This window comes from Urtica dioica, chromosome 2 (assembly GCF_054948205.1).
Source record: "Urtica dioica subsp. dioica isolate 48M chromosome 2, U.dioica_male_clone48M_v1_H2, whole genome shotgun sequence".
Lineage (NCBI taxonomy): Eukaryota > Viridiplantae > Streptophyta > Magnoliopsida > Rosales > Urticaceae > Urtica > Urtica dioica.
The window spans coordinates 52,398,159-52,420,365 of NC_142757.1; the positions used below are offsets into that span (position 1 = coordinate 52,398,159).

Consider the following 22,207-nt stretch of genomic DNA (forward strand, 5'->3'; position numbering starts at 1 on the left):
TAGAGAGAAACGATAACTCGTAAGTCAACTCAAATACTCTTCATAAACAAAACTAGAGAGATGCCTTAATTTGCGTAGGGTCAAATTTAACCGTTAAAGAGAACTCATCATAAAATAAATCATAATCTAGGCAGTATTGTATACCACCTTATTTCAATAATCAGCACATAATCTATGATTCCCTACGCAAGCTCTTGATTTTTGTCCACCAACCTCACTCCCTTTGCAGATCTCAGCACTTTGGCCTGGTCATTCAACAACAAACAAAAATGATCCAATGACATGTCAGACATTTTGCTCCAATACATTAGAGATCAAATTACAAAAGAAAAATTTTCACATGTGAAAATACCCTAAATTTGGTTTATTCCTGTATAATTCAAAATATTCTATAAAATCGCGTTTATATTTTTTTTAACCAAATTACTCTTATAAAAATGGAGTGTTGCATGAAGTGTTGTGCAATTATATGCGGTCACGTCAATATTTATATTCATCTAAACCTATTGTTTTAGGATAATTTGGTTTAAAAAAAAAGCGTAATTTTAGAATTTATTCAACTGTGAACATAAAAAATTAATTTAAATTATTGCACACATTAAATAAAATTTCTGATACGATATTACATGACCATAATAACGTATACTATATATATATACATATATATATATATATATATTATATATACCTGTTCCTCAGTAATCTCAACAGAGAACCCATCAACAATGACTAGAGACAATGTCTTTTTATAGCTTCCTGGCTCAAGCGTGCTCTTCAAAAGCTCTTCATGTTTTCGGCTGAGGTAAGAATCAAGCTCATTCGTCTCTTTCCTTGACCTATGTCATAAAATATACATAGAGCCATGCACATTATATATATATATACATATACGTATATATGTTTATTCAGATACAGATATATATTATCAACTAGCTATTACTTACTTATCAGCTTTAAGACGCTCGTATTCCTGATCATAATTCATGAAAACGAAGTAAGTCTCGCTCTTTGTGCTTCCCATCGTCACACAAACAAATTATCTCTCAATGAAGCCCCAACGAGAGGTGATATGTGTATTTATATTTTATAGATGGATATCTAATTTCTGAGCGACTTGGTCATAACTAGGGCTTGAAAAAGTCTTTGTCTAAGAGGGCCCACCTTTTGTCATTTTTTTCTTCTTTTGAGACACATGAATAATAATAATAATTGAGAGGCGCGACATAAAGTTGGACATTTTAGTTCTGAATTTAATTTTCTTTTATTTTAATTCTATAATCAAAAGCCCAGTTGTAGGAAATAAATAAAAAAGGACAATACATTCATATGCCACACCGTAGAAAAGTCAAGCTTTTCATTAAATTAATTGTGTCCCCAAGCTGGAATTGGTGATCAATTGATAGTAAATATTTCAGTTTTTTTTATCTAGTTCCTAGTGCAAGATTAATCATGAGAAATGGATGTGTTTTGGTTTCAGTCCATCCGTAATTTCTCGCAACCTTCATATAGAGTTGACAGCTTATGAAAATAGTAAGGTTGTAAGCTTCCTATAATTAGTTTTAACGTGTATTTCAATAATATAACATTCTTGTACATATCTTTACTATTTTATTACAAAAATTATATATATACATAAAACTTTTATTTATTTTTCTTGTTGAGAAAAATATCACATAGAGTCATCCGTGATATTACTATAAAAAAAACGTATGCAGTAAATATTTGTATTATATTTCTTTAGAAAGCATGCAATTCCCATTTAGAATACAGACACAAATTAATAGAATCTTTATTTTCATAAATGAAGAGTTATATTAAGTGAATATGAAGAAAATAAATTATTAAAAGAAAATAAATTTACCTGAAAACTACCATTCAACAGACAGAGAGATGTGTGTATACACAGCACAAAGTGGATAGATGATCAACTAATATATTCCGTGTATAATATTTTTTTTAAGAATATTAATTAGTACTTAGTAGAACTATTACACAGATGACTTTTAACGGGGATTTTTTTTAACGTCGCTCACAGGATAAGAGCGCGTCATCATTTCTTAATCTTTAGTAAAAGGGTCGATGTAATAGAATCTGGCGCTTGTTCAAGAAAGCACACCGTTAAATGTTTTTAACAGCACTCAATATGGAACGCTGTTAAAAGGTTTTCTTTTTCTAGTGATGCTCAAAGTGTGGAAGTTCTTAAAGACATTAACCCCTCCTCAATTGTTTTTAATACTTTTTTGTCAATTTTTAATTTTTCTTCTTTTTTATTTGCTTTAAAATTTTTACAAAGTAACCCTCCCAGATTTTTGTTTGCATATTAACCCCCTAATTTACATATCTGCTCCATCCATAATACCAATCAACTACAATATATTTACCTTGCAAATTTTTAGGCTAGTGAAGAAAAAAAAGAGTCATGTTAATAAAACGTATATATCAATAAAAAGCGAGCAAAAAATAAAAATAAAAAATAAATAAAAAGCGAGCACAGGCAGAAGAAAAATAAGTGTATATGTTTCTTAATCTAAGGTCAAACCCGACCCGAGTACCAAAACTTAGTTAATAACTAATTTAAATTGTGACCATAAACATGCATGTTAGTCAGGACTCAGGCTAATGATAATGACTTTTTGAAGTCAACATTTATATACAATTGACTATTCTTAACAGTGTTTAACAAATAGTCTAAGTTGAATGAACCTAATATTAACAGTGCATAAAAATTATTTATATTTTTAGGGGGGAAAAAGGTGATGAAATAAGTGTTTTCGGAGAGAATATGAAATTTATAAAAGGAAGGATTATTTATATTGTTGAGTGTTTTTAATATGTGGCGTATATAGAAATCGATGTCTAAGTTTTCCATCAATCTAATCTAATAGCTAAAAACAAGTCTCTAGATTATCCTTAACAAATCCTATCTTATCGCTATCTTCTACTATTTTCTCTAGAGTTTGCTTATATAAATGGGACTAAATGCAATGGGTTTAAGAGTCCTAAATCAATTGAGCTTATATTAATTGGATGTAATTATATGCAGCAATAATACTTTTATTCACAATATCAAAAAGTCCAGAAAAATAATTGTTGACAAGCAAAATTAGTACAACAATTATCTCACGAAGTCCGACTTGGTACCGAGAACGCAGCCCCAATAACTCCAAGTAACTAGGCAAGACTTTCTCTAAGTACAGACTAATATAGTAAAAGATAGAGAAATAAACGAGAGTGCTGAGTGATAGGTGGATCTTTGGGCTTATGCTCTGCGCGTAAAAAAAGTGAAGTGTCTTTCTCCAGCGAGTTCCTCTCCTATTTATAGATGTTTTGAGTCGAGTACGTGGGGTGATCAGCCCCCACGTCTTTGACAAGTATCAAATAACCGTTCCTAGGACATGTGTAATGGGTGGTTGTTCATCATGTGCTCGGCATAACCGTCGAGGTGAGCGTTTTGATTTAATTTTTATTATGTACACGTGTTTTCTTTGTTTTGACTCGTCTTTGACCTATCATCTTCTATTCTCTTCGAAATTATGCTTGATAGGGTTCGTTCTTAAACTTATGAACGAGTCGCGTTCCTTAACCTTCAAGAGTTCTCGGACCTATTTGACTCGAACTCGGTGCTGGATATCTTCTGTTCTCGGACCGTCCGAGTACGTTCTCAGACCCTGCGAATCTCATGAGTAACAATAATGAAGAACACAAACAAACCCAAGAAACGTAAAATAAAGATTCCGAATACGACAAAAAAGTCAAAATCGCATAGTTATATATATATAATTTTTATTATAACCTATATAGCATACGTTTAACATTCATGTTTTATTTAATGTGTAAAAAAATCTAAAAAAATCAGTGAATGTCAATGATATAAAACAAAAAGATCCATTATGTATATAGTCATATTTACACTTTGAGATTGCTATTCAGTCAACGTTTAGTAAATATTTAATAAATAGTCACATCCACGTATTTACATGTTTAAATTGACGTAAATACTCACCATTTTATTTCAATAAAATGTAAACGATGAATGTCACGTTATGTTTGTGGCTATTTATCAAATATTTATCAAACGTTGGCTATATAACAATTTCAAACGTTTAAATTGTTTAATTACCTAAATTTTTTAATAAAAAAATTATAATTACGACGAACAATTTGATAGAATAAGTCACATACGATTTTACGAATGAATTAAACAAAGATTTGAGAAACATCAAATGTGAAGATGAAAAGGAATAGTAATTACGGGCGGACCCACAGCCACCCGTAACTATTTTTGAACTTTAAACCTTATGGATTTTTTTGTTAATACAATGCAAAATTCAAAATTGATTACGTAGCTGCATGTCTTCTAAACCATATTAAAATTCAGAATTGATGCTTTCATTGCCTCTATAATTAAGAATCAACTAAATATTTATTAAAAAAGAATTTTTTATTTCTTTTAAAGCTGTTTTTTTACTCGATGATTTTATAATTAATTTTTTACTTGCTCCCCTGATCATAGTATCTGTTCCGCCCCTGATAATAATGTTGTATTGATGCTGAATATCTTACACAGTAATAATAAGGTCTATAATTGTCTCATCAATAAGTTGATGACCAATTTATTTAAAAACTTAAACCTTTGGTTGTCAATTTTTCATCCAAAATTGATCTTTTCATGAAAAAAAATGCTCTCAGTTTCCTGATGAGCCCTCCCCTGCCTGTGAGCTTTCTTCACTCTGGAAATCACTCTCAAATGAACCCAAACGCTAGCCCAATCCCTCCCCCTAATGTAAACCACCTCGTCAATCAAACTGCTTCGCTCAGGATGGACGAAGAAGAATGGGATGACACTCTTCGCGGCTGTGGATCTCGCTCGGCGGCACATCCCCGATCCTCTGCAGCGGTGGGTAAAGTTATTGCTCCGCGCATAGGAACCCTCAAACTTCTCATAACCATCATTTCCCGTCTATGGTGGGGAGAACCAACTTGGCGCTCGAAACTCCTCGACAAATCTGACGGCGCTTTCTTCACTGGGTTCGAATTCTCCGACACCAAGCAGCGCGCTCGACTTCTTGAAAAAGGCCCGTGGTGCTTCACCGGCGGTGTTCTCCTCCTCGAGCCCTGGCCGGACTCGGAGCGCTGGGAAGACTTTTTCCTCAGTCACACTTTGGACCCGCATTTATGGCGTTCCGCTCCAAGCCCGTACTGAAAAAAACATCACCAGACTTGCTTGCACTGGAGGCGAAATTGTTGAACTCAAATGGGATAACTCATTCTGTTCTATCCTAAATGAATTCTTCAAGTTCAAATTAAAGCTGGATCTTTCTAAGCCAATTTGCCCTGGGCGTTACATTCCGATAGCAGGAAAAGCTTTTTGGATTTCTTTCAAGTACGAAAAGTTACCTTTCCTCTGTTACGGATGTGGAATAATCGGCCACGACCTTGCCTCCTGCTCCGCTCCGGCAATCACCGTCCTCGACTTGACAGGAACTCCACGCCATGCTCTCGGACCCTGGCTCCGATCAGAGACCGCGCGTGTTTCATGCTTCGACGGACCTGCAACACCCACGCCTGAGCCTCCAAGCAATCGCGACGCGTCGACCTCTGCGAAAGCCTCACCGCCGAGAATTCCGCGTCCCGTTCCCGCAGATTCTTCCGCGATCCGCCTCAATCGCAACATCCCCACATCTTCGCTCAAAATCCCCGAAGATCGCGCGTCAATCCCCCTATCCCCAGGAGATATCTCGCCGATTGAAGCGGGATTGAAATCGCCTCAAATCTCGGCCCCAATTCCAGGCGTTGAGGTCGCACGAGGAAATCGCTCGACAATTCCTTTAGATCGTTATTCAGAGTCAGACTTTGGGCCTAATTTTGACAAGCCCATATCAAACCCTGAGGGCTTGTTAGACTTTGGGTCAAATGGGTCAGCTCAGGACTCATCTACTGCTGCTGAACAAAAAGCCCAAGGGAAAAAAGCCCAAATTTCTGAAACTGACCAGCATCGCCCCACTCCCATTTTTGGGCCCGTGCCACTGCTCGTCGACTCGTCCACAAAAAAACGCAGACTGCTGTCCGGGGAAGTTATGATTTGCAATCAGCCCGGCCAAGGCAAGCTAGCTTGATCTCAGCGGAAATACAAAGGTGCGAAAGGAAAACATGGAGACCTCAAGGACGGCAACGACCTTATCGAAGTCATGGTTTTTGAATCACCGGGCTTAAAAACCCCCAAAAGAAATGGTTCTTTCGAGGGCCAGCCAAAAAGCTAGTTCTCTTTTCGGAGGGAGAGGGAGAAATCCCGTCAGATGTTTTCGGACATCTTTGTTACTGTTTGTCTCTCAGGAGTTTTAGTTATCTTTTATGATTACTTCGTGCTCTTTCTCTAAACAGTTTCAACTATTTGTAGGAGTTTATCTCCGCTTGAATTCTGTATTCAATGTTCGTTAAAATCATCAATAATACAGTTTTCGTTTAAAAAAAAAAAAATCATCCAAAATTAGAAAAACCTTTAATAAAAGGGACTATCTGACTTTTAAAAGGTGTTTTCTCCACATATAAAAATTTGTAAATTTTAGTATGCATAGAAGATTATTAAATAAAATATTTGAAAAAACAAACTGAAATAATTTTCAAATTTGTTTTTTTTTTTTCGCACATGTTAATGTTTTAGAAGAATGTAGATGAAAAATTAAATAGTTTAACTTTAAACAATATCATGCATTCTTCTCATTGATTTTTTTCTAGCCAGAAAGTAGTATATATTATCTTTTTATGTGAATGCAGTCTGGCATATCTTTACACGAAATTGGCATGAATGATTAACAATGGGGTCGGTATCGGTTTGAATAATTGTGTCAGATTCGAAATATACATTTATGCATATGCTGACTTACTCCACGTGAGAGATGAGATTTTTTTAAAAAAGATGTAGACTTTAGATGTACTGCTATTCTTCTACGCAATACACTGTATATATATATATATATATATATATATATATATGTACTGCTTTAGATGCTTAAAAAAATCAGTGTAATAAATAATTAAAATGAGTTGGCAGCATATTTATAATTAAGAATACATACTAGTAGAGTATACGATGAATGAGGTGACGGTGAAAATGAATTTTTTTTAGTTTTTATATATACTATTCTGAAGAGGAATAGCTGGTAATAATAGTGTGGTAGACAAGAAAAATGCGGAGAGCTCGTCAATCAAATCAACCGTAAAAAATTTGAAACCGCTCCATAATTGGCCGAGTATGTAATATTACAAAAATCTCACGACATGTGTCGATCACTTACACGCTAGAAATGAGTAAATTAGAGGGACATTTGAAAAAAGAAAATTAGATATATATACCTAATCTTTTAGGGCGTGTTCCTAGCAGCCCAAAAAAAAAAAAAAAGAGAACTTTTAGGGCGTGTACGGTTGATTGGTATAGTTGGTAATGGAATGACAATCATAGAAAAGAATGGAAATAAAATTATGTTGTTAGTGTTAGTAATTTTGTCTATAACTAAAATAGATTATATCGTTTTCTTTGAAGTCGGAGGTGATAAGTTTGTTCATGCCTCCCATTGAACCCGCCGTTGGGGCAATAACGAGGGTCGTCTCAACGACTATGACATATTTGCCACCGATCGATTTCAAAAGCTTCGACACTTCTTTCACTTGAGGAGAAAGTCAAAGCCCGATTATGTCACGAGTCCCACCAAAGCCTTGAGGTTGGATGGATTCCAACTTATGTGTAACGCCATTGGGACATGATCTTGTTAATTAACCCTATTCATGCTCTCGACCATACTTATATTGTCATTATCCCTAGGCAAGGAACACGTTCAAATTATCGGATTTTAGAAATACCATAAGCCTCTTCATAGTCATGTGCAAGATAAGCTATAAGATGATGGTGACCCGCTTAAAAAGTATTTTTTGTCATTTGACATCGGAAACTTGAAGCACTTTTGTCCCTCGCTGCCTCATCATCCATGGAGCTCGTGGACGTGGCGAAAGAGGAAATAGATCGTTGTGCCATATCTGCACCAAATCAGGTCATATTGCTTTAGCCCGTTAGTTCAAATTTGATAAATCCATGCCAATAACAACATTGACAACAATCATATTGCCCTCGCCATTTCTCCAATGGTCACTCAAGAAGCTCATAAGATAATCCATCCTCGTATAATCAAATGAATCACCCATCGATTGTGCACTTTTGTTAAAATAATAATTAATGAGGCCAACAAGACGGATCCAAGTGAAGAGAGATACAACCAATTTTTTTTTTTTTTTTCTTTGAATGATAAACAGGGTCTTGTAGTCTTCACTATTTATATCCTTAATTATAATAATATTTTGTTTGTGCTATTTTAAATATTGCCAACAGGCCAGAAGTGTTAGTCACTCTATGTATTTTCTTACTTTTTATGGTAATTTGATTAATTTGAAATTAAGTTTAGTTATCTTGAATTTTTTTTTGAACAACTGAATCCAAGAATAAGTACTAAAAATAAAATCTAGAAAACATAATAAATTATGAAAAATTACACGGACTAAGCCACTTGAAATGTGAAAATTGCAATATAACCAACGTTTCCGCTAAGTTTTAAACATAATCACAATTGATGATGTGACTTTTATTAATCATTTAGCAAATTACATGTTTATCATTTGTTTAAAAGTCGGCTGAATATCACATGTTACCAACGGTTTTTGACCACCGCCAAAATCGCCTATTTATTTTGGTTTATTTATTACATGCTATATGAATTTATTCCATCATATTTTTATTTCCTGTTTTGTAGGTCAATTAGTTACTCTGAATTGATGGATTTGATTTTCATTGACTTTCTCTTCAACGCACACGAATATATTTCCCTAATTAGGGAGTACTTATGTTTTTACTTTTTATTTTGAACGTATGAAATTTTTTTATAATAGGCATAAAAAAATTATAATTGTTACAGCCATGAAATTTGAAAAATGCATAATTTATAAATAATGTTGTTGACTTTCTTATTAGTATGACTCAAACGTTGGTTATTATTTTATTTTTACGAATTTAAAGTAAACAATGGTATATTCGATATTTCATAGTCGTAAATTTCAGTAAATGGCTAGATTATAAAATTTACCAAATGTGGACTAGATCTTAAAAACCACGTTTCAAAATGGCTACGTTGCTAGTTTGCCCATAAATTATTTTATAACTGGATAACATGCTCGAAACAGCATAACTTCGAGTATCAAAAGTATGACATAGAAATATGTTTTATTTTATCATAATTTTATGAAGTATTATCTGTAATTATTTTACATGATTAGAAATTGTGTTTGATATTATATTTAAGAATTTTATCTCTTAAGCAGGGTGTTTAAAGTTTTTGTCTGGAAATAGTGTTTTTTCAACTAATAAACACATTTTTTTTTTCAATTTTTGTATGGCGTATTGCTCATTTCGACTCCTTACTATAAATTCTAGTCTAACTACGTTATAATTAAGAAAATAGAGACGCATGCATGACTTGGGCTATATGCAGAATAAATGAGCTATAATTTTAATTGATGATAGAAATATTGTTTTTTCTATACGATTTCTTCTACTTTTTTTTATAACTATTTTGGGCTCTATTTATCTTTGGTCAATAAAATAATTTGTATGTTACCCTTTGTGAACATCATTAACTAGGCAATATATGTCCAAATCACCGTTCTACCCTTATAGTTAATATTTTCTTCAACTCTTTCGTTGTTTTTGAAAAAAGAAAAACACTAATAATGAGATGTATAAGCTACATATCGCAATGTTTTAGTATATATGAGCTCATTCATTGAGCATCAGACTCAGTTTACTTATGACTCAGTCTATTTATTCACACTATCAAATAACAAGGCACGAGATGATATATAATACATTTCAACAATCATATACAAGAATTTTAAATATGTTAGTTTCAAGTTCAACGAGACTGAGTCATATCACCCAACTATCAAAACATCAGTCCATCACTTAGGACCTTGTTCATCGACAAGTCAAACGAATATGACGCTCCACAAGAAGTTGCGACTCACTTCACATTGAGGTAAATATAAATGTACTCTCTAATTTATAAACGTAAACAGCCTATGATGTGTTTGTATGTACATTATGTAATCATAAAAAATTATAAAATGACTATTAAAGAGGCTGATATAAAAAATAAACAATTAAATGGGCTTCCAAACTGGCAAGGTTCTACATGTCGCCGATTTTTGCAAAGAAAATCGTTGCCGGGATTATCATAAGGCATTTTTTCATTTCTCTGTCGTTTTGTTGATTTTCAAGTTTTTCAGTTTGTTTTGTCGTTTTGGATGAAATCCGTCGTTTTTTTTCCTTCCAATGCTGCAAGGCCCATTGCCAAAATCTAAACCCCAATGCCTGGTTCGTCGTTTTTCCATTTAGTGGGACAGACAAACCTCTCTGCCAAAAATAGCCCAATGCCCATGTCGTTTTTTTTACTTATTTTATTGGATAGATCTGCCAAAATCATGGAATAGTGACTGTATTTTTCTCTTCTTTCTCGTTTTCATGCAGTGCCTCCATCTTTTTTAAAGTCAGTTTTTTTTTATTTTTTTTTATTTTTATTAGCAAATATTGACAACAGTATATAAGTTATACACTGTTTACGCCCGGGTGCAAAAAAAAAAAAGCATTTTCTTTTTGTATTTCCTCAAAGATTTCTAATATATGTATATATATATTTACCTTTCAATTATACCTATAATTTTACCATCTCTTCAAAAGTTTAGAGTAAAAATTGCAACCACAAGTCAATCAGTTGCTTTAAATGAAAGCTAGCTAGCTAAAGCCTGGTAAGTAATACGTACCGGTCGTCTATACTCTATAATACAAAAAGAAAATGTCTCATATACAACTAGCTTTACAACCCTATTTATTTATAAATGATAATTGATACATATAGGTCAAAAAATTTCAAATGATATCTTTTCATATCATTTTTAATACTATATGTAGGACGCTAAAGCGATTCTCTTCTTCATTCATTTTCACTTTGCAACCTTCTTGGAAGTTAGAAATTATTGTCGGTATTAATTAATCATATTTATTTCTTTCCCAGCTTCGATCATTTTAATTGGAATATGATATTCTCGTAGTGTTTTCTAACAAATTCTATGGATAGATATTAGGCAAGCACCGTGAGGAAAAACAGAAGATGGATTCCTCTATTTCTTCCTCTATTTCATCCTCTATTTCTAAATCAGAAGGTAATAATATCTATTAATTTTTTTTAATTAATCAAATTAACAAGGGATATACAAGTGGATATGATTGTTAATTTTTTTTATTTTTGCTTTATTAATTAGCTCTGTGGTTCTCATATTTTAAAACACGTGTTACTTAAATTTTGTTTGCATTATTTTGTTTGAAATTTTCTTGGTGTAGAAGTGAGCAGTGTTGAGTGGAAAATTGTAAAGATGAGTGAACAAGAGGAGGATCTGATCAACAGGATGTACAAACTTATTGGAGACAGGTTCACTAATGACTGACTATACCTAACTGATTTAATAATACTTCAATACTAAACCAAGCATTAAGTAAAAAAAAATTACATTTGCTTTTGGGCTATATCTACAGATAGAATACACAAGCATAAAAGATAAGAACATATTCAAACAAAAAATATGCCCTACAATTTTCTTAATTCATTTGTTATTTGTTGAAGACTTTGTGTCTGATTAGTATTGTTGATCAAAATATGACCTGTAACATGTATACATACATATATATATATATACATACATATATATATATATATATATATATCTTGAAATATATATTCATAATATAGGTTTGGTTTCAACAGGTGGGATCTGATAGCGGGTCGGCTTCCAGGTCGTAAAGCAGAAGAAATAGAGAGATTTTGGGTGATGAGACACAACGAAGCATTTTCCAGGAAATGAAAAACGTGATTTACAATCAACCACCCACTCATCAACTTACCAAAACCATCGATTAATTTTGTATTTTTCGATCAAGCTATATATACTGGAACAATTTCTAATGTAGTTTTTGTTTTCCGAATTATGAAAAGTAATTGGGTTTGAAAAGGACATTGTTTAGTAATCCAAGAAAGTGATTAATTACTAGAGGCGCGCACATTCGCTCTCGAGAGTGTCTCGGACTTAGATCATTTGTTTCCGACCGTATATTTGGCAATAAGAATGGAGTCTAGTGGCGGAGTTCGATGACTCGGGACAACTTATTTTCGAGATAAAGTCCCCACCTTATGTATTGCTTTTTCGTTTGTTTTACATTGAAAGATTTAAAATAAAAAAGTGTAAAATTACATCTCTATTTATAATACGATATTGAGACAAACTTGAATGGTTTGGTATAGATGAATGCACTTTGATCTTGAGACAACATGTATCTCATCTTCACTTCATTTTTTCGATGCATTCTCGTATGAATTGATAATATGCGTCGATGTGCTTGCTTTTTTTTTTTCTTCATGAAAGATGGGATCTTTCGGAAAATCAAGTGGTGATTTGTTGTCAACAAATCGTAGGATCTTCTTGTGTATTTTGGCTCTTTGAACAAGCTCCTCGGCCAAATTGCGTGACAAATCCACGATATTGTTGACAAACTCAGTTTCACTAGCTAGTCGACAATGTGACGATCAATTGCTTCTTTGACATCCAAGTGAAATCAATAATTCTCATGAAGAATACAATTAATCAAGTAGTGCTCTTCCTAGCATCCAAATCTCCACTCCAATCTATTTGAGGTATATAAAATAACTACGTAAAATGACTATTAAAAACTAATTGATTAATAAAAAGGCACTATAACAAAATAGCTAAAATGAAACGTTGAATTTTCATTCTAGCCAATTGTACTAATTAAGTGCCTACTTTTACGACAACGTCCTGCCGATTGCCTCCTTGATGTGCGGTGCTTCCGCGTCTCTATCATAATGGCCATTTTTTTTTTAATTCTTCAAACATGGGCTACCTTGAAATCTCAATGTTTCAAATCGTCTAGTTGTTAATAAATTTATTCAAATGTTAAGTTTTTAGCAAATTAGTTAACGTTTTTTGTATTTTTAATTTTTAGCAAAATTGCCAGAGTCTAAAATTCTGAATAAAATTTTTGAATGTGGCTATTTTTTTTGGCAAGGGCAAATAATTTATTGACATAGACAGCTGTTAGAGCAAGTCATATAAACGAAAATGAAATTCAGTGTCGTTGAACATCCATGATGTCATTGAATGTTCATGTCGTTTAGATGACTTCATCTGTCGTTCCTTTCACCATCAGCAGATAAGAAGCAACATTGAGTAGACAAAGTATCGACCAAGGGAATCGCTCGTACACCCATCGTCTTCAGAGAATCGCTCGTACACCCATTGACAAAGAGAATCGCTCGTACACCAGGTTGTCTATTACCGTTACACCTCAGAACAATCGAGAAATAATCTCTGAAGACGATGGGCATATTCCCTATTTATTATTTGATTATTTTGTATCCTGATATATTTGTTCTGCCTATAAAAGGTCATACTGTATATGAAAAGCTTTGAGCTAGTTTTAAATAAAAAAGATCTCTTTCTATAATTTTCATATGGTATCAGAGCTTCTCTAGCTCAAAAAATGGCAGAACTCCAAAACCCAGAAATCCACAACCCAGAAAACCAACCAGAAATAGCTCAACCCAACCCAAACCTACAACCAGTCATAAACCCACAACCAGTCATAAACCCAAGAAATCAGGTCCTCACCATTCGCCTCACCGACTCGAACTACCTCCTTTGGCGCCAACAAGTCTCAGCGGCGGTCAGAGGTCATGGTCTCACCGGCTTCTTGACCGGAACAACCACACGACCACCAGAAATGCGAAATGGGCTCATAAACCCAGATTTCGACCCTTGGGAGAGGCACGACCAGCTCCTTGCTTCTTGGTTACTTGCCTCAATCAGTGAAGCAGTTTTTGTCACCACAGTTGGCCTAAACTCTTCTGCTCAAATCTGGTCAGCTCTTGAACAAACTTTTGCAGGTCAATCTCGTGCAAAAATTCTCTAGTACAAGATCCAGGTGCAAACCATGAAGAAAGGGCAAATGAGCATGAGAGACTACCTCACGAAGACGAAGTCCTGTATGGACTTTCTTGCCTCTGCCGGCCATCAACTCAAAGAGGAAGACCAGGTGCTTCACATTCTCGCTGGTCTAGGTAGTGAGTACGACCCAGTCGTAGTTCCCATTACGACTCGGTCCGAGCCATTCATAACAAATGATGTCAGAGCTCTTCTTCTAAGCTTCGAAGCACGCCTCGACAGAGCCCTACCTACTGCTCAAGACACTTCGCTCCTAAGTGTCCATCTGACAACTCAATACTCCTCTGAGAAAAAATCGAATCCAGCAAGCGGCTACTCAGGTGGCTACTCTGGTCACCGTGGCGGATGAGGCACCAACAAGGGACGTGGCCGTTCCAACTTCAACAGGGTCACCTGTTAGATCTGTGGCAAGCCCGGCCACTCCGCCAATCGGTGCTTCAATCGCTTCAATAGCTCATTCACCAACTACAACAACAACGATGGCGGCTCCTCCTCAAACAACACCAACAACAGCTACACTGCCCACTCTGGCCAAGGCAACCCATCAGCATTGACAGCGATGTTCTCTCCGAATGACCAGAGTAGCGACGAGGCCTGGTATCCTGACTCCGGAGCCATAAATCATGTGACAAACGATCTCGAAAATCTCAACATCGATTTCGAATATCGAGGCAACAGTCGTGTTCAAATTGATAACGGTAAAGGTTTAATTATTTCTCATATTGGTTGTTCATCAGTGTCACATCATAACCAATCTCACAACAAGTCTTTTGTCCTAAAAAATATCCTTAAGTGTTTCTCAATTTGCTCTTGATAATGATGTCTTTTTTGAATTTCATCCCTCTTATTGTCTTGTGAAGGATCGGACAACGGCGCGAGCTCTTCTTCGAGGGAAGCTTAGCCAAGGTCTGTATCGGTTCGACTTATCAACAACAACTCCAGCGGCCAACACCAACCAAAACAGTTCCCCTCAAATCAATCATGTTTTTCCTAATTCCCTAAAACGTATGGAACCTGTAATCAATACTGTTCAGCGAGCTGAGTGTCTAGTGTCTAGTGAGTCATATCAAAATGTATCGAGTCAAAATGGAATTGATGTTATGTCTTGGCATTGTCGTCTAGGACATCCTACACTTCGTGTCATGAAAAAAATCATTTCATCTTGTAACTCTGCTTTATCAAATGAATTTCTGTTTTGTTCTGCTTGTGCTCAAGGAAAAACTCATAAATTACCTTATTCTCGTAGTGAAACCATCATCAATACACCTCTAGCTGTCATTCATACCGATTTATGGGGCCCTTCCGCAATTGTTTCTCGAAATGGATATAGGTGCTATGTGAGCTTTATAGATGCTTTCTCTCGATATACATGGATTTATTTTCTCAAACAAAAATTTGAAGTTTATGAAGTTTTCACAAAATTCAAAACAAAAGTAGAACTTCAATTCAATCAACAAATCAAACGTGTTCAGTCCGATTTTTTTGGGGGGGGGGGTGAATTCCAGGCATTAACTTCCTTTTTTAACACCATGGGTATAAATCATTTTGTTTCATGTCCTCATACTCCCGAGCAAAACGGAATCGCAGAGCGAAAACATCGACATATAGTTGAAATCGGGTTGACTCTTCTTGCCCAAGCTAGTATGCCGCAACGCTTCTGGGATGACGTTTTTTTCTCAGGTATCTATCTCATAAACAGACTACCCTCGAGTGTTCTAAATTTCACAAGCTCATTTGAAAAATTGTTTCATAGACAGCCAAATTACAACATGCTTAGGATCTTCGGGTGTCAATGTTTTCCAAACCTTAGACCTTACACCAAACACAAGCTAGAATTTCGCTCTCAGCCTTGCACTTTCATCGGATATATACCTCATCACAAAGGATATAAATGTTTGGCTAGAGATGGTAGAGTGTTTATTTCTCGAGATGTGTCCTTCAATGAAAATGTTTTCCCTTTCAGTCATATTTTTTCTTGGTCCAATGATGAGTTGTCGAACACCGATACAGTCTTGCTACAGCAACCTTTGATAAAGCTCTCAGCCCCGGTTCATGTAAATACTGACTCCTCTTCTTCTCACTTAGACCCGCCCACACCTATACACCACTCCACTGATTGCACTTCACAAAGTTCCTCTAAAATCTCACCCATGAATAATATACCCTCCTGTGATGAACAACCATTTTTTGGAAATAAACTTTTTGCCAAATCAAACTGAAAAACAAAACTGCCATCATATGATAACTAGAGGCAAAGCTGAAATTAAGAAGCCAAAGGTTTTCTCACTTATTTCTAGTGCAACAAATTTGTTAGAGACAGAGCCTACATCAGTCCAGGATGCCCTTGGTGCAGCTCACTGGTACAACGCCATGATGGCTGACCTTGATGCGCTTAAAGTCAATAAAACATGGTCTCTCGTCTCCACTCACTCGGACAGGAAAATAATCGGGTCAAGATGGGTCTTCAAGGTCAAAAGGCACTCAGATGGAATTTTAGCTCGTTACAAAGCTCGTTTAGTGGTGAAGGGCTTCGATCAAATTGCTGGATTCGACTACACCGACACATTCTCGCCAGTTGTGAAACCGGTCACTATCCTTGTTGTTCTCACAGTCGCTTTGTCAAGGGGATGGAAGATCAACCAATTGGACATCAACAATGCTTTCTTAAATGGCGACCTGAAAACGGAGGTATTCATGGCTCAACTACCTGGTTTCGAAGTCAACTCAATGGCCCCACAAGTTTGCAGATTACACAAAGCCATTTATGGCTTGAAACAAGTCTCGAGGGCATGGTTCGACAAGCTCAGCTCCACCTTGTTTAAACTAGGCTTCAGAGGTTCAAAAGCTGACACTTCGCTCTTCATCAGGTTCTCCACAACTTCGACTATCTACTTGCTGGTATATGTTGACGATATTATTGTGACTGGCAGCGATAGTCATGAGGTTCAAACTCTCATCAAAGTACTTAACCAGATTTTTTCCCTGAAAGATTTGGGTTCATTAAGTTACTTTTTGGAAATTGAAGTTCAATATTCAAATGAAGGAATTCATCTATCACAGCAGCGATATATCACAGAGCTCTTATGTCGAACAAAGATGATTGAAGCCAACCCATTTCCTACACCGATGGTCAGCAGCTTAAAGTTGTCAGCTCATATCGGAGAACCTGTTGAAGACACAACACTTTATCGGAGTGTCGTAGGAGCTCTACAGTATGCTACGATCACGAGACCAGAAATCAGTTATTGTGTCAACAAAGTTAGTCAATTCATGCATTCGCCCCTACAACCACACTGGAAAGCCATAAAAAGAATCCTGAGATATTTAAAGGGAACACTGAATTTTGGTCTGTTCTTACGCAGATCCTCATCATTGCATATCACAGGATTCTCCGATTCGGACTGGGCCACAGATTCTAATGACCGGCGGTCGACGAGCGGTTTTTATGTTTTTCTCGGAAATAACTTGGTCACATGGAGTTCCAAGAAACAACCAACAGTGTCGAGGTCCTCCACCGAGGCTGAATATCGAGCTCTAGCCGCAGCTACAGCGGAGATACTTTGGCTAAAATCTCTAATGCAGGAACGTCGTGTCGGAACTCCTCAAAGTCCCATCATATTGTGCGATAACTTGAGTACTGTTCTGCTTTCGGCAAATCCGATTCAAAATTCCAGAACGAAACACATGGAATTAGACTTGTTTTTTGTCCGAGAAAAGGTCCAAGAAAAGACGCTTCAAGTTCCGCACGTCCCAGCTCAAGATCAGATAGCGGACACACCGACCAAGCCTCTATCGCATTCCTTCTTCACCAGCCTCAGAAATCGTCTCGGTGTCACACCATGGAGAGAGCTCAAATTGACGGGGAATGTTAGAGCAAGTCATATAAACGACAATGAAATTCAGTGTCGTTGAACATCCATGATGTCACTGAATGTTCATGGCGTTTAGATGACTTCATCTGTCGTTCCTTTCACCATCAGCAGATAAGAAGCAACATTGAGCAGACAAAGTATCGACCAAGGGAATCGCTCGTACACCCATCGTCTTCAGAGAATCGCTCGTACACCCATCGACAAAGAGAATCGCTCGTACACCAGGCTGTCTATTACTGTTACACCTAAGAACGATCGAGAAATAATCTCTGAAGAGGATGGGTATATTCCCTCTTTATTATTTGATTATTTTGTATCCTGGTATATTTGTTCTGCCTATAAAAGGTCATACTGTATATGAAAAGCTTTGAGCTAGTTTTAAATAAATAAATAAAAAGATTCTTTCTATAATTTTCATATGGTATCAGAGCGATTCTCTTTGTTGATGGGTGTACGAGCGATTATTTCCTATTTTTACAAATTTTAACTATTATTAATTTTGTAATTATTTTATAAATTTATTAATTTTTCGGAGTCCTTTTAATTTATTTAACTGCAAGGAGCTTTTAAATGGCACAACTGAATACCACTCTGGCCACTTTTATTAGACTCTATATTCACTGATCATTTAAATTTAGGGATATCATATATATTTTTTTTGCAAGTCCAAAGACAAGTACATGCATCACAAATCTTCTCTTTATTTTATTTTATCATCACAATCTTAATAACATAAATAGCTAAAAACATTGACTTGTTCAGCGTAGGATAGGATTTCACTCTTACAATTTCCTCCCACTTTTATACACACAAGAGATGATACGTTATCGATTAATCGGAATATAGCTAAACAAATAGGGGCTTATACATATAATAATTGAAAACTAATCAATTGCAAGGCATGGAGAGCATCACTAAATTTGGCACGTAGTGAGTGACAAATAATAGTGGGGTTTGATTGGGTCAGCTTATTGAAGCAAAACAGGGTTTTTATCTATTTATTTATTTTTTAATCTCACCATACTTGGAAATTGATGGACAATGATTGAAGAGATAAAAGCAACCAAACAAGTTCCAAGCAGCGACGCGTAATGTGGTTTGAAATTTACTTTGAATATTCCATAGTAATAATATAATACTGGTGGAGAATAAAAACATTAAACAAAGAGGCTTTTGGAAGTTAACTTCGTTTTGTACTAGAAGAAGAATTGGTCAGCACTAAAAAAAAAAAAAAAAAATTCTCATGTATAACTGACCAAAGACCAGTCAGAGCTGAAAAACTCGTTTTCTCTAGTCAAACTTGAGACTTTCCACGTTCAAAAAGTTTCCCAATTATTCTCCTTCTCGAAGTTGAACCCCAAAACACAACCCTCTTTAAATGCCAACCCATTTTTCACAAACTCTCAAACACCAAAATCTATTATTACCAACTAACTACTCTCTCAGCTTCAAAAATCTAGTGACATACTAAAGTGGAATGAAATACCAGCTCTCACTACAAATATAAATCTTGGTGTGACGTGAATAGGAAGTTATTAATAATTATGGAGGGAAATGGCAGCTGGGAGCAGAGGACACTGATTGGAGAGCTGATTCAAGGAATGGAATTGGCTAAGCAGCTGAGTCAGAGCCTGAGTTCAAAGGGCTCACCCGAGACTAGGGAGTTCTTGGTGCAGAGGATTTTGGGCTCCTATGAGAAGGCTCTCTCGATACTCGAACGCACTACTACTCCGACTCCGCCGCCACCTCAGCATCATCAGCAGCCACGTGGGCTCGAAATGGTGACGTGTCATTCGATCCCGGGGTCGCCGATTTCAGGCGCCGACGAGAGCCCGCGGAGCGACGAGCAAGACCCGGCTCTCGCCAGGTGCTCCAAGAAGAGGTGAGTGACACGTCATCAGAGTCAACTATCTATCATTAGTCATGGCTTTAAATAATAATATTAATTCTTTTTTTTTTTTGTGAATTAATAGAAAGGCATTGCCGAGGTGGACTGACCAAGTGAGAGTCAACTGTGAGAACGGGCTCGAAGGACCTCAAGAAGATGGTTTCAGTTGGAGAAAGTACGGCCAAAAAGACATCTTACAAGCCAAATACCCAAGGTAATTAAATAAACCCATCCATTTACGCGTTGACTTTCTAAAAAATGCCAAAAAAAAAAAAAAAAAAACTTAAATTCTTCTCTTGTGTTATGCAGAAGCTATTACAGGTGTACGTTTAGGAACACTCAGAGCTGTTTGGCGACGAAGCAAGTTCAGAGATCTGACGAAGATCCGTACCTCTTCGACATCACTTACAGAGGAAACCACACTTGCTCGCAAGCGGGCCAGGCTCAAGCTCAAGCTCAAGCTCAAGCTCAGGCCGCCACGTGTCAGAGCCTGAGGGTCGCCACGGAGGCGGGGTTCTCGTTCCCTTCGACCCCGTCCCCGTCCCCGGGCCCGTACAGCTACTGCTTCGGGGCCGAGGACGGGTTTGGGGGCGGGCCCCACTTGGGGCTCGACGACGAGGCCTTCACGGGCTGTTTCGCTTCCCCGGCCACGCCCGAGCGCGGATTCAACCCGTTCGGGGGCGGGTCCAAGAGCGGGATCGTCTCGGCCGAGACCTCCGCTTCGAACTCCCCGATGATCCCCGAGCTCGGGTTCTCGCTCGACCAGGTCGAGATCATCGACCCGAACTTCCCTTTCGACGCCCCGGGATTCTTCTACTGATTTTCCACATCGAGTAGTTCGTTTTTGAGACGGGAAAGAAAAAGGGTTTAGATTTGAGCCGTAACGGCTTTGTTTGAACCTGTTGTAAGATTGTAATATAGGAGATGGACAAATTTTCTTGTGTTTTTTTTTAGCTCTTCTTTTAACTAAAAAAAGAAATAGAGGGGCTTTTTTATATTTTTTTCACTTTTCTAAAACCTTAATCTAGGCAATGTGTTTCTTAAAAGTAAAGTATATTCTAATTAAACAAAACTGTACCAGAACAGAATTCCGATTTGTTACTTCTAACATGATATCAGAGCTCAAAAAACTCGATGAAATCTGGACCAAGATGAGTGAGGCCAAAGAGCTACCATATCATATCTGAAACCCGAGTTTGATCAAAGATTCGATAACAAGCAAACAACACATACATATTCACAATCCTCTCCGCGAGCCGCTACGACCACGAGCCATGATCTTCAAGAGAGCAACAAAGAGCGAACAAACTAGACTTCAAGCCGATGATTCCTTGTCGTCTTTAGCTTTTCGAATAGCTCGTCTCAATCCGATGACGATGAACAGGTTTGTGAGAGTAAGTAGCGACTCGGCGCCACCGTGAAGCCAGTCCACGTTCGACAAAGCTGTTCCGTAGTGAACTTTTGCTGCGGTACCAAAAAAAAAAAATTAGTTGAAATCGCCGGTCAGGTAAACAAAATTACAGTTTATATTTCCGGCTGAGAAATGACGTACCGTAAATTCCGGCCGGGACTGCGACGTGACAAGGCAACCAAAGGAAAAAAATTATATCAGAATTCAGAACAAATAATGTAGTCCAAATTCAATTGTTATTAAAAATGTCCTTTAGCAATTTCTTAAACCAATCTCATCAGATAACCATTTTTTTTTTAGTATTATCAAGAAATAATCAATAATAAGATAAAATATAACACCATTTTTCATGATTGGAATCGAGAACTTTTTATTTCTATTTTATCATCTAGGTTTGATTGAACTATGAAGTAAGCTGAAATAGCAAAGTATATACATTTATTTATATATTTAAATAAAGAAAACGTTAGAGAGAGAGAGAGAGAGAGAGAGAGAGAGAGAGAGAGAGAGAGAGACTGACTGGTTGCGCCGACAAAGGCGAGGAGAAAGTAGAAACCAAAGAGAGTGAGTTTTGGAGATGAATTGGATTTGGTGATGAAATAGAGGAAACCGAGGTACGGAAACAGAGAGAACGCGAAGAGCTGCGAAGCTATGCTCTGCGAGTCCACCACGTTCGGAGCCCAGGGGTCCACCGGCAACACCGCGCCGCACACGATCCCCCCTCCTCCGCGGCTCTTGTTCTGCCGTGGCGATACTCTCAGGCGGTGGGTCCCACTGGGAGACGAGCTCCGATTAATGGTCGAGTGGACCAGGAACGTTGTTGGGGTTGCTGGGATTGAACAACTCATAATATAGATAAGAGATTCTCTATGTTATGTGAGTAGTGTGGGAGAGAGAGAGTAAATAAATAAATCCATAAATAAAACT

At 36.8% G+C, this 22,207-nt stretch overlaps 4 protein-coding genes across 6 annotated transcripts; 2 read left to right on the forward strand and 2 right to left on the reverse strand.

The window, feature by feature from the left end:
- On the reverse strand, window positions 1-1,090 carry LOC149405540 (subtilisin-like protease SBT2.5). Its single transcript, XM_089606787.1, has 3 exons — window positions 945-1,090; window positions 689-836; window positions 1-245 (listed from the first exon to the last, which is right to left on the reverse strand). The coding sequence occupies exons 1-3, from the start codon at window positions 1,019-1,021 to the stop codon at window positions 183-185; spliced, it is 288 nt and encodes a 95-aa protein (XP_089462913.1). The 5' UTR covers window positions 1,022-1,090; the 3' UTR covers window positions 1-182.
- A 9,884-nt stretch (window positions 1,091-10,974) lies between these two features.
- Window positions 10,975-12,338, forward strand: LOC149405541 (transcription factor CPC-like). Of its 3 annotated transcripts, none has more exons than XM_089605913.1 (4): window positions 10,975-11,079; window positions 11,175-11,259; window positions 11,438-11,525; window positions 11,859-12,338. In XM_089605913.1, the coding sequence occupies exons 2-4, from the start codon at window positions 11,208-11,210 to the stop codon at window positions 11,953-11,955; spliced, it is 237 nt and encodes a 78-aa protein (XP_089462039.1). In that variant the 5' UTR covers window positions 10,975-11,079; window positions 11,175-11,207; the 3' UTR covers window positions 11,956-12,338. The 3 variants fall into 3 exon arrangements, with proteins under 3 accessions (XP_089462039.1, XP_089462053.1, XP_089462045.1); XM_089605927.1 differs by having other exon boundaries at window positions 11,441-11,525; XM_089605919.1 differs by having other exon boundaries at window positions 10,975-11,075; window positions 11,182-11,259.
- A 7,046-nt stretch (window positions 12,339-19,384) lies between these two features.
- Window positions 19,385-20,866, forward strand: LOC149405542 (putative WRKY transcription factor 41). The gene is made up of 3 exons (XM_089607284.1): window positions 19,385-19,863; window positions 19,955-20,083; window positions 20,179-20,866. The coding sequence occupies exons 1-3, from the start codon at window positions 19,526-19,528 to the stop codon at window positions 20,687-20,689; spliced, it is 978 nt and encodes a 325-aa protein (XP_089463410.1). The 5' UTR covers window positions 19,385-19,525; the 3' UTR covers window positions 20,690-20,866.
- Window positions 20,867-21,023: 157 nt separating this feature from the next.
- LOC149405543 (1-acyl-sn-glycerol-3-phosphate acyltransferase) lies at window positions 21,024-22,202 on the reverse strand. The gene is made up of 3 exons (XM_089607285.1): window positions 21,801-22,202; window positions 21,422-21,439; window positions 21,024-21,333 (listed from the first exon to the last, which is right to left on the reverse strand). The coding sequence occupies exons 1-3, from the start codon at window positions 22,126-22,128 to the stop codon at window positions 21,185-21,187; spliced, it is 495 nt and encodes a 164-aa protein (XP_089463411.1). The 5' UTR covers window positions 22,129-22,202; the 3' UTR covers window positions 21,024-21,184.
- Between the last annotated feature and the right edge of the window lie 5 nt (window positions 22,203-22,207).